The following is a 13,018-nucleotide window of genomic DNA, read 5'->3' on the forward strand; positions in this document are numbered from 1 at the left end:
ATCTCAGCTCTTCCCAATGGTCTCACATTGACCAGTTCCAGAAATATTGGAAGGCACGGACTTCCATGTTATGGGGAGCATTGTTTGCAAGTCTTTCTAAGCATAGGGCAATGCGATTGCAAAACTGCACATGACGAATTGCAAAATTGCACATTGCACAGCATGATTGCAAATTGGCACATTGCACAGTTGCAAAATTGCACAAATTTCAATATTGCACAGTTGCAAAACTGCAAATCTCAGCTCTTCCCAATGGCCTCACATTGGCCAGTTTCCAAAATATTGGAAGGCACGGACTTGCATGCTATGGGGAGCATTGTTCGCAAGTCCTTCTAAGCATAGGGCAATGCGATTGCAAAACTACACATGACGAATTGCAAATTGCACATTGCACATCATGATTGCAAATTGGCACATTGCACAGTTGCAAAATTGCACAAATTTCAATATTGCACAGTTGCAAAACTGCAAATCTCAGCTCTTCCCAATGGCCTCACATTGGCCAGTTTCCGAAATATTGGAAAATTGCACAAATTTCAATATTGCACAGTTGCAAAACTGCAAATCTCAGCTCTTCCCAATGGCCTCACATTGGCCAGTTTCCGAAATATTGGAAAATTGCACAAATTTCAATATTGCACAGTTGCAAAACTGCAAATCTCAGCTCTTCCCAATGGTCTCACATTGGCCAGTCCCAGAAATATTAGAAAGCATGGACTTGCATGCTAGTCTAGGGCAGAGCATTTGCAATAAATGCATGGGAGGAAAAGCAAAACAAAATGCAACTTGTAGCAAGCATGGGTGAGTTTTGGAGATTTGCACATTGTTTTTCTTGACGGTTGGAATGGGAGAATTTGCACCCTGATCTCCAGCTTGGAAACTCCTGGGGACCATTCTTCTCCATCCTTGCAGCAATATATATATTATGACAGCGAGTTATAAATACGCTCCGATTCCATGCCAGGTCTGCCAGCGTCACTTATCAGCCCGTTCTGTTTGTTTTCGTTTCCATCTTCCTGCTTATTGCATCCGAAGGGATTGTTTCGGAGGCAACAGATTGCCCCGCTAAGTGTGGCTGACGGACGTTTCCTGTTTGATCTGGACCCTTTCGGGGGCTGTTGTTCCTTGCACAAAAAAGACGAGAGAGAGACGTCCATTAAGAGCAAAACAAGCTCAGACGGGAAGCGGGTTTGGGTTGCGGCTTCCTGCCGGACGGGCATATTACACTGGCGGGACACAACACGGCCATCCATTCTGGGCTGTGTTAAGCAATGCGTTGACACAGATCCATAAATACATGCAAACACAAACAACCTTGGAGGGAACAATCATAATTTAGGAATGTTGGAAAGGGGGGAGGTAAAGGTTGGGCATTCTTATCCGAAATGGTGTGTTAGAAAGGCGCCCACGTTGCACAATTAATGCAGTTTGGAACCAGTTTAAATGTAAGGGATCACGAGTTTAGGGTGCGGGGTTTTTGAAGAAATCCACAGAGTCCAATTGGTTCATGTAAGACACCATTTAATCAAGCGGATCAAAATTCGATGGACAGAAGCACTTCTGTTTGTGCTTTCAAAGACTGCCGCCCCCTCCTCTGTTTCTGCTGACCTTTATACTCAAGTAATAGGTCATGGAAAGTACTCTCTTTCCAGCTCCCCTCCTTTGACCTTTTAATGGAAAGTACCTTCTTGTACCTGCAGACTTTGCACTTAACCACAACCTTTGGCTTAACCACAACGCAACTTCCTATGTAAGCTCAAACTTTGTATGACCTCTACATGTCACATCTTGTTTCTTAAAAACATTTTCTTCCGTGTTGCTCATTTCATTTAAAGCCCCTTGCTTAGCATTTGCAAATTTCACTCGAAGACCCTTTCATAAAGACCATTTTAAAACTCCGGGAGTTGCAGTTTTGCAGGGGACACCATGGGAGCAGAGTAATGAGTTGCAAGTAATTAAGTCACTAGTAATGAGTTACAAGTAATTAAGTTACATACAACTAGTTACTTCAGAAGGGATAACAAAGGTAATGACAGGATCAAATTGGAAGGGTTACATTAAAGTGTAATGCGGTTTGAGTGTTGCTTTTGACTGCCATACCTTAATGCTGAGGAATCATGGGAGTTATAGTTTGGTGAAGCACAGCTTCCATTGGCATTTGGGAAACTGCAACTCCCTGGACCCCATAGCATGGAGCCAGGGCATTGAAAGTGGTGCCAAACTCCATTCGTCCTAGAGTTGAAATGCACCTAAAGGTAGTGAAAGACCTTGGGAAACTATACCTCCCAGGAACTTATAGCAGTGTGCCAGGGCACCGAAAGTTGTGCCAAACTCCATTTTAGCCTAGAGTTGTAGGGTACCCAAAGATGTTGAAAGGGCTTGGGAAACTACAACTTCCAGGAACTCTATAGTGTTAAGCGAGGGCATTGAAATACCTTGGGAAGCTATAACTTCCAAGAACCCCACAGCATTAAGACAGGTTATTGAAAGGACTTGCAAAATTACAACTCCCAGTACCCTATAACATTAACTTAGGGCGTTGAAAGACCTTGGGAAACTACAACTCCCAGAACCTTATAGCATTAAGTCAGGGTGTTAAAAGACCGTGGGAAACTACAACTCCCAGGACCGTATAGCATTAAGTCAGGGCGTTGAAAGACCTTGAGAAACTATAACTCCCAGGTACCCTATAGAATTGAGTCAGGGAATCAAAAGACCTTGGGAAACTACAACTCCTAGGACCCTATAATATTAAGCCAGAGCGTTGAAAGACCTTGAGAAACTATAACGCCCAGGAACCTCATAGAATTGAGCCAGGGCATCAAAAGACCTTGGGGAAACTACAACTCCCATGACCCTATAGCATTAAGCCTGGGTGTTGAAAGACCTTGGGAAACTATAACTCCTAGGAACCCTATAGAAATGAGCCAGGGTATTGAAAGACCTTGGAATACTACAATTCCCAGGAATACTATAGCATTAAGCCTGGGTGTTGAAAGACCTTGGGAAACTATAACTCCTAGGAACCCTATAGAAATAAGCCAGGGCATTGAAAGACTGTAGGGAACTATAATTCCCAGGAACACTATAGCATTAAGCCAGGGCAATGAAACACCTTAGGAAACTACAGCTCCCAGAACACTATAGCATTAAGCCAGGGCTGTAAAAGACCCTGGGATACTACAACTCCCGGGAAGCTATTGCATTGAGCCAAGTCATTGAAATACCTTGGGAACCCTATAATAACTCCCAGGAACCCCATAACAACAACAACAACAACACCACTATAGCATTGAGCCATTACACTGAAAGATTTTGGGAAAGGACATCTCTGAAAGACCTTGGGAAACTACATCTCCCATGGCTTCTTAGCATTGAGCCCTGGCAAAGTGCATTCCCTCTGCAGTGTGGATTCATTCACCTTTCCTCGAATTCATTTGCAAGCTCAAGGCAGGAAGTGTGTGCGCGCGTGGGGGGAAAACTGGCTGCCTTTCCACCTAAATTTTAGGGGCTTTCTTGTGCTGTATCTCCCTCCAAGGACCGGGCTTGGCCAAAATGGGAAGAGGAAGCCCAGGTCGAGCCCTAACCATGGGGGGAGAAGGTGCTTCGTGGGGGAAATATAGGGCGAGCTGTGCCACCCTTTGCCAGCTTCTCCCCATTGTTTGGGGCTCCTCCGCAGGAAACCTGTGCGACGGATACGGGGCCGCTCATTAGCTGAGCCTTTCTTGGAAGAGCCAGCGGCGCAGGCCTCCGGTGCTGGGAAAAAGCACCGCAGAGGGGCCATTAGAACGATCCAGTCAGCGGCCATGCGCCTCCATGCGCTTCCTGAGGCACATGCCGACGCACACATGCGCCTCTCCGGCCGCAGGGCCAGTGATTGTGCGGGAACCATGCCAGCTTCCTGGAGTTAACAAGACATCCGAAACAGCAAGGCTTTAAATAAACTCCCCATGCGCCAAGGGAATGGGGCACTTTCTCCCCTATGGCACCCCAAAACATTGCCAGAGGGGCAGGATGCCAGCCATAAGCTCGGCCTATCAGATGGGTGCTCATAATGGGGTGCATTAGGTTGTATAGGTCGTAACTTAGGGTAATTTATTTATTTAGTATTCATTTATTTACATCTTTTATATTCATTAGGCTTGGGCGATCCAGTTCGTTAATTTCGTTATTCATTATTGATTCGTATTTAAATTAGCTTATGATCCAATATCGAGCCATGCAGGAGTAGTGTGAGGAGTAATTAATAATTGAAACAATTTTTTCCAATTTTCGTAATTATTTCGTAATTATTTTATAATTATTTTCGTATGTCTGGTGCATTATATTGTATATTATATTACTATATTATTATTATATTATAATTGTATATTATAATATAATATAATATATATAATATATTATAGATCCAGTTCGTTAATTTCGTTATTCATTATTGATTCGTATTTAAATTAGCTTACGATCCAATATCGAGCCATGCAGGAGTAGTGTGAGGAGTAATTAAGAATCGAAACAATTTTTTCCAATTTTCGTAATTATTTCGTAATTATTTTGAAATTATTTTCGTATGTCTGGTGCATTATATTGTATATTATATTATATTACTATATTATATATTATATTATATTATTGTATATTATATTATTATTATATATTATGTTATATATTATATTATATTATAATATATAATATTATAATATTATTATTATATTATATTATAATTGTATATTATAATATAATATAATATAATATAATATATTATAATATAATATATTATAATATAATATAATATAATAATATATAATATAATATATAATAATAATATATAATAATATTATATATTATTATATTATATTATAATATATTATATTATATTATTATTATTATATTATATTATAATTGTATATTATAATATAATATAATATATATAATATATTATAATATAATATAATAATATATAATATTATTATATATATTATTATATATTATGTTATATATTATTATATTATATTATAATATATTATATTATAATATATTATATATATTATATTATATTATAATATACAATTATGATATAATATAATAATAATATTATAATATATTATAATATAATATAATAATATATAATATTATTATATATTATTATTATATATTATGTTATATATTATATATTATTATATTATATTATAATATATTATAATATTATTATTATATTATATCATAATTGTATATTATAATATAATATAATATATATAATATATTATAATATAATATATTATAATATAATAATATATAATATATAACATAATATATAATAATAATATAGTATACAATAATATAATATAATAATATTATGATATAATATACAACAATATAATATAATAATATAATAATAGAAGTTCCCCCTGTCCCATTTGGAGGTTTTTTTTAGCATATTGCTCAATCGCGTCCGCCATTAACGAATCGGTTCGTAATTTACGAAATTTCGGAAATTTCGAAATTTTGAAATCTTAAATTTCGGAAGTCCTCAGAATTTCGAAACGCTAGCGCATCCTAGAAACGAAACGAGTTTAGAACCAATTTTTTTCTTAATATTCATCCCTTCTCGCAGGGGACTCAGGGCGGATTACAGTGTACACATATATGGCAAACATTCAATGCCAATTTTTAACATACAAACATATACAGACATACACAAAGGCTATTTAACTTTTTTCTGGCCGCCAGGGGAGCTGTCGCTTTCCTCGTCCATCTGCGATGCTGATGAAGCGCTTCCGCATTCCCCGCATGCTTCCCCGCTGGAATGCTTAGCTGGAGTCTTTTTTATGGCCTCATAAATCAGTTAATTTAGCCTCCCCACACTTTAAGGTGGTACCTAATTTTCCTACTTGACAGATGCAACTGTCTTTCGGGTTGCAAAGGTCGACAACAGGCTACACACAATTGGTTGGAAACCCACTCCAACCCGGGCTGGCTTTGAACTCATGACCTTTTGGTCAGAGTGATCTTAATGCAGCTGACACTCAGCCAGCTGCGCCACAATCCCGGTGCCACAATTTGTGGCCAAAGCAGGCTGGCTGTTGCAAACAATGCTCCCCATAACATGCAAGTCCGTGCCTTCCAATATTTCTGGGACTGGCCAATGTGAGACCATTCATTAGGAAGAGACAAGATTGGCAGTTTTGCAATTGTGCATTTTGCAATTTGTAATTATGCAATTTTTCAATTATGCAATTTATTAGAGATGGATATAGATGAGAGTAATAGATGAGAGATAGATAGATAGATAGATAGATAGATAGATAGATAGATAGATAGATAGATCAATAGCTATAGATGAGAGATAGCTGTAAGAGATAGATAGATGATAGGAAATACCCATATATAGCTAAAGATTATGATGATAAATGAGAGATAGATATCTATAGATAGATAATAGATGAGTGATAGTTATAGATTAGCGTAATAGATAGATAGATAGATAGATAGATAGATAGATAGATAGGATAAATAGATCAATCACTTGATAGATACATAGGAGATAACTATAGATAAATATGAGATAACTATAGATAGATAACCGTATAGCTAGCTATAAAGAGCTAATGATAGATAATGCCAGTATAGCTATAGATTATGACAATAAATGAGAGATAAACAGATGAGAGGTAGATATCTATAGATAGATAATAGATGAAAGATAGTGATAGATAGATAGGTAGATAGATAGGAGATAGCTATAGATAGATAACTGTATAGCTAGCTCTAAGATAGATAACTAGCAATAGATAGATAGATAGATGATGATGATAGATAGATAGATAGATAGATAGATAGATAGATAGATAGATAGAGCTGGTATACAGCTATAGATTATGATGATAGATAAACAGATGAGAGATAGATATCTATAGATAGATAACTGTATAGCTAGCTCTTAGATAGATAAGAGCTAGTGATAGATAGATAGATAGATAGATAGATAGATAGATAGATAGATAGATAGATAGATAGATAGAGGCAGTATACAGCTATAGATTATGATGATAGATAAACAGATGAGATAGATAGATAGATAGATAGATAGATAGATAGATAGATAGATAGATAGATAGATAGGAGGTAGCTATAGATAAGAGATAGATATAGATAAATATGAAATAACTATAGATAGATAACTGTATAGATAGCTATAGATAGATAGATTAGATAGATAGATAGATAATGCCAGTATACAGCTATAGATTATGATGATAAACAGAGGATAGATATCTATAGATAGTTAATAGATGAGAGATAGTGATAGATAGATAGATAGATAGATAGATAGATAGATAGATAGATAGATAGGAGGTAGCTATAGATAAGAGATAGCTATAGATAAATATGAAATAACTATAGATAGGTATAGATAGCGATAGATAGATGATGCCTGTATACATTTAGATTATGATGATAGATAAACAGATGAGAGATAGATATCTATAGATAGATAATAGATGAGAAGTAGTGATAGGTAGATAGATAGATAGATAGATAGATAGATAGATAGATAGATAGATAGATAGATAGATAGATCGGAGGTAGCCATAGATAAGAGATAGATAGCTATAGATAAATATGAAATAACTATAGTTAACTGTATACATAGCTATAGATAGATAGATAGATAGATAGATAGATAGATAGATAGATAGATAATGCCAGTATACAGCTATGGATTATGATGATAAACAGATGAGAGATAGATATCTATAGATAGTTAATAGATGAGAGATAGTGATAGATAGATAGATAGATAGATAGATAGATAGATAGATAGATAGGAGGTAGCTATAGATAAGAGATAGATAGCTATAGATAAATATGAAATAACTATAGATAGATAACTAGATAGATAGCTATAGATAGTGCCAGTATACATATAGATTATGATGAAAAATGAGAGATAAATAAACAGATGAGAGATAATTGATAGCTATAGATGAGAGATAATTATAGATAAGATAAATAGAAGAGAGATAATGATATTTATTTCTTTCCCACCTTTTAATCTCTGGATTGTGATGCAAAACGGCTCTACGAGAAGCAACAACACCACTTTTGAGCATGTGCGGAGAGCCCTTGCTCACACACACATCATGCAGCCTCAAATCATGTTACACACTGTTATGGCAAGTCGCCTTTTCTCAGCTTCCAAAGATCCCTCCATCATTAGGGTAACCTAACCCATCTTTTGCATTTCACAGGAAGACGCACGTCTCGGCCATCCTGGACGTGCGGGGCTTACAGAACCAATCCCAGCGGCAGGACATCCTGGCGGTGATGGACGGGCTGGACGTCCCGGACGGAGAGGAAGCCCCTTCGCAGGAGCAGTCCTTCTTCTCGGAGATCCCCACCAGTGAGGTCTTCTGCGTCCGCGTCCAGCTGCACCGCATCTCCCACCTGGGCCTCTCCTGCCTCTCGCGGCTGCGCCCAAGGTCCAGGGTGCGCCAGTTGCGCCGACAGCACCAGCGGCAAAGGCGGAGGCCCAAGGAGGACGAGTCCCAAGCCTGAGAATCCAGAGACGCGGAGATTCCCAGTTCCCAAAGACTCCTCGACTGGGAGGGTTGGCGTTGCAACTGGGAGGACCAAGCCTCTCCAATAAGACACACTCCAACTCTCCTCTCATATTTCTTCCAAAAGATGGGACAAATCTTCACTGCTCTTTTTGGAAACACACTGTCGTTTTGAAATATTTTTCTGGCCATATTTGGAAACTCACATATGCATTGGCCTTTGCTCCCCTATACAGAAATACGGTGCACCATTTTGCAATATTTTTGGCCATATCGAAGATTTGCACATAGCATTGGCCATTGCTTCCCTATAAAGAAATATGGTGCATTGTTTATCTTTTTGGAAACACACCATCGTTTTGCAATATTTTTCTGGCCATATTGGGAACCTTGCATATGCATTGGCCATTGGTCCCCTATAGAGAAATATGGTGCATCGTTTTGCAATATTTTTTGACCATATGGAAGATTTGCACATAGCATTGGCCATTGCTCCCCTATAAAGGAATACGGTGCATTGTTTATCTTTTTGGAAATGCAAAATCATTTTGCAATATTTTTCTAGCCATATGGAAAACTTGCATATGCATTGGCCATTGGTCCCCTATAAAGAAATATGGTGCACCATTTTGCAATATTTTTTGGCCACATGGAAGATTTGCACATAGCATTGGCCATTGCTTCCCTATAAAGAAATATGGTGCATTGTTTATCTTTTTGGAAACACCCCGTCATTTTGCAATATTTTTCTGGCCATATTGGGAAACTTGCATATGAATTGGCCATTGGTCCCCTATAGAGAAATACGGTGCATCATTTTGCAATATGTTTCTGGCCATATGGAAGACTTGCACATAGCATTAGCCATTGCTCCCCTGTAAAGAAACATGGTGCATTGCTTTGCAATATTTTTCTGGCCATATGGAAGACTTGTGCATAGCATTAGCCATTGCTCCCATGTTAAGAAATATGGTGCATGGTTTTGCAATATTTTTCCAGCCATATAGAAGACTTGCACATAGCATTGGCCATTGCTCTCCTATAAAGAAATATGGTGCATTGTTTTGCAATATGTTTCTGGCCATATGGAAAACTTGCATATGGTATTGGCCATGCACATAGCATTGGCCATTGCTCCCCTATAAAGAAATACCATGCATTGTTTAGCAATATGTTTCTGGCCATATGGAAGACTTGCGCATAGCATTAGCCATTGCTCTCCTATAAAGAAATATGGTGCATTGTTTTGCGATATGTTTCTGGCCATATGGAAAACATGCATATGGTATTGGCCATGAGCATAGCATTGGCCATTGCTCCCCTATAAAGAAATATGATGCAGCATTTTGCAATATGTTTCTGGCCATATAGAAGACTTGCGCATAGCATTGGCCATTGCTCCCCTATAAAGAAATACAGTGCATCATTTTGCAATATTTTTCTGGCCATATGGAAGACTTGCATACAGCATTAGCCATTGCTCCCCTATAAAGAAATACGGTGCATTGTTTTGCAATATTTTTCTGGCCATATGGAAGACTTGCATACAGCATTAGCCATTGCTTCCCTATAAAGAAATACAGTCCATCGTTTTGCAATATGTTTCTGGCCATATGGAAAACTTGCATATGGTATTGGCCGTGCGCATAGCATTGGCCATTGCTCCCCTATAAAGAAATATGGTGCATCGTTTTGCAATATGTTTCTGGTCATGTGGAAAACTAGCATATGGTTTTGGACATTGCTCCCCTATAAAGAAATACAGTGCATCGTTTTGCAATATTTTTCTGGCCATATGGAAAACTTGCATATGGTATTGGCCATGCGCATAGCATTGGCCATTGCTCCCCTATAAAGAAATACCGTGCATTGTTTTGCAATATTTTTCTGGCCATATGGATGCTGTTTGACACCACTTAATCGACAATAATGCAGAATGAAATGCTGGTTTGGCACCACTTATTAACTCAATGCATTGGAACCCAGGGAGTTGTAGTTTCACTAAGCATCCCATTGACAATAATGCAGAATGAATGTTGTTTGACACCACTTAATAACTGTCATATCTCAATGCATTCGAACCATGGGAGTTGTAGTTTCACTAAGCATCCCATTGATAATAATGCAGAATGAATGCATTCAAACCATGGGAGTTGTAGTTTCACTAAGTGTCCCATCGACAATAATGCAGAATGAAATGCTGGTTTGACACCATTTATTAACTCAATGCATTGGAACCATGGGAGTTGTAGTTTCACTAAGTGTCCCATCCACAATAATGCAGAATGAAATGCTGGTTTGACACCACTTATTAACTCAATGCATTGGAACCCTGGGAGTTGTAGTTTCACTAAGAGTCCCATTGACAATAATGCAGAATGAATGCATTCAAACCATGGGAGTTGTAGTTTCAGTAAGCGTCCCATAGACAATAATGCAGAATGAAATGCTGGTTTGACACCACTTATTAACTCAATGCATTGGAACCCTGGGAGTTGTAGTTTCACTAAGAGTCCCATTGATAATAATTCAGAATGAATTCATTCAAACCATGGGAGTTGTAGTTTCAGTAAGCGTCCCATCGACACTAATGCAGAATGAAATGCTGGTTTAACACCACTTATTAACTCAATGCATTGGAACTCTGGGAGTTGTAGTTTCACTAAGAGTCCCATTGACAATAATGCAGAATGAATGCATTCAAACCATGGGAGTTGTAGTTTCAGTAAGCGTCCCATAGACAATAATGCAGAATGAAATGCTGGTTTGACACCACTTATTAACTCAATGCATTGGAACCCTGGGAGTTGTAGTTTCACTAAGCGTCCCATCGATAATAATGCAGAATGAATGTTGTTTGACACCACTTATTGTCATATCTCAATGCATTCTAACCATGGGAGTTGTAGTTTCACTAAGCATCCCATTGATAATAATGCAGAATGAATGCATTCAAACCATGGGAGTTGTAGTTTCAGTAAGCATCCCATCGACAATAATGCAGAATGAAATGCCGGTTTGACACCACTTATTAACTCAATGCATTGGAACCCTGGAGTTTCACTAAGAGTCCCATCGACAATAATGCAGAATGAATGTTGTTTGACACCACTTAATGTCATATCTCAATGCATTCTAAGCATGGGAGTTGTAGTTCCACTAAGCATCCCATTGATAATAATGCAGAATGAATGCATTCAAACCATGGGAGTTGTAGCTTCACTAAGCATCCCATCAACGATTATGCAGAACGAAATGCTGGTTTGACATCACTTATTAACTCAATGCATTGGAACCCTGGGAGTTGTAGTTTCACTAAGAGTCCCATTGACAATAATGCAGAATGAATGCATTCAAACCATGCGAGTTGTAGTTTCACCAAGCGTCCCATTGACAATAATGCAGAATGAATGTTGTTTGACACAACTTAATAACTGTCATATCTCAATGCATTCGAACCATGGGAGTTGTAGTTTCACTAAACATCCCATTGATAATAATGCAGAATGAATGCATTCAAACCATGGGAGTTGTAGTTTCACTAAGAGTCCCATCGACAATAATACAGAATGAAATGCTGATTTGACACCAATTATTAACTCAATGCATTGGAACCCTGGGAGTTGTAGTTTCACTAAGTATCCCATCAACAATAATGCAGAATGAAATGCTGGTTTGACACCACTTATTAATGCATTGGATCCCTGGGAGTTGTAGCTTCACTAAGTATCTCATTGACAATTATATATATATATATATTTCCTCCGGTGCCGGACACTGATGGACAATCCTTTCCTCGTAACAAGCTTCCTTGGACTTTATATATAATAATAAGCTTGTTATATTATGCAATCCTAGTATATCAATGCATGCAAGTGGAAATCCATAGGGTGAGTCACACTCTCTCAGCCTCAAAGGCAAATAAACCCCTGCCGGACAAACCATACCACGAACCATACCATAAAAAAGGGGTTTTACTATTTCTGCGCCATTTCTGACTTCTTTCTTCTTCTTGTGGAACAGGAGAGACAAAGAAAAGGACAGACTCATAAGCAAAAAAAAAAAAGCCTCTGTTTCTTTAAGAAATATACTTTGCATATCTTTTTTGGGGAGAGGGGTGGGGAAGAAACCTATATCTGTAAATAAACAAGTAAATAAATAAATGCATATTAATTTAATCATGCTGTTTCCGGTGTTGCTTGATTTATAGTTCTATGAAGGGATCTGTAATTCCATATAGGGATCTATAGTTCCATATAGGGATTCATAGTTCAATGTAGGGATTCATAGTTCCATGGAGGGTTTTATAGTTCTATATAGAGATTTATAGTTCCATATAGGGATGTTTAGTTCCATGTAGGGATGTGTAGTTTCATGTTGGGATGTATACTTTCATGAAGGGATGTATAGTTCCATGTCAGAATTTATAGTTCCATGTCAGTATTTACAGTTTCATGTCA

General features: G+C 37.7%; 1 protein-coding gene across 1 annotated transcript in view; it reads left to right on the forward strand.

The window, feature by feature from the left end:
- LOC137094998 (tumor necrosis factor alpha-induced protein 2-like) overlaps positions 1-12,736 on the forward strand; it is a 59,618-nt gene extending 46,882 nt beyond the window's left edge. The window contains exon 12 of the mRNA XM_067461122.1: positions 8,250-12,736. Within this exon, the coding sequence (XP_067317223.1) occupies positions 8,250-8,556 (307 nt within the window). The 3' untranslated portion in view covers positions 8,557-12,736. The remainder of the gene's footprint in view (positions 1-8,249) is intronic.
- Positions 12,737-13,018: the final 282 nt, after the last annotated feature.

This window comes from Anolis sagrei, chromosome X (genome assembly GCF_037176765.1).
Source record: "Anolis sagrei isolate rAnoSag1 chromosome X, rAnoSag1.mat, whole genome shotgun sequence".
Classification (NCBI taxonomy): Eukaryota; Metazoa; Chordata; class Lepidosauria; order Squamata; family Dactyloidae; genus Anolis; species Anolis sagrei.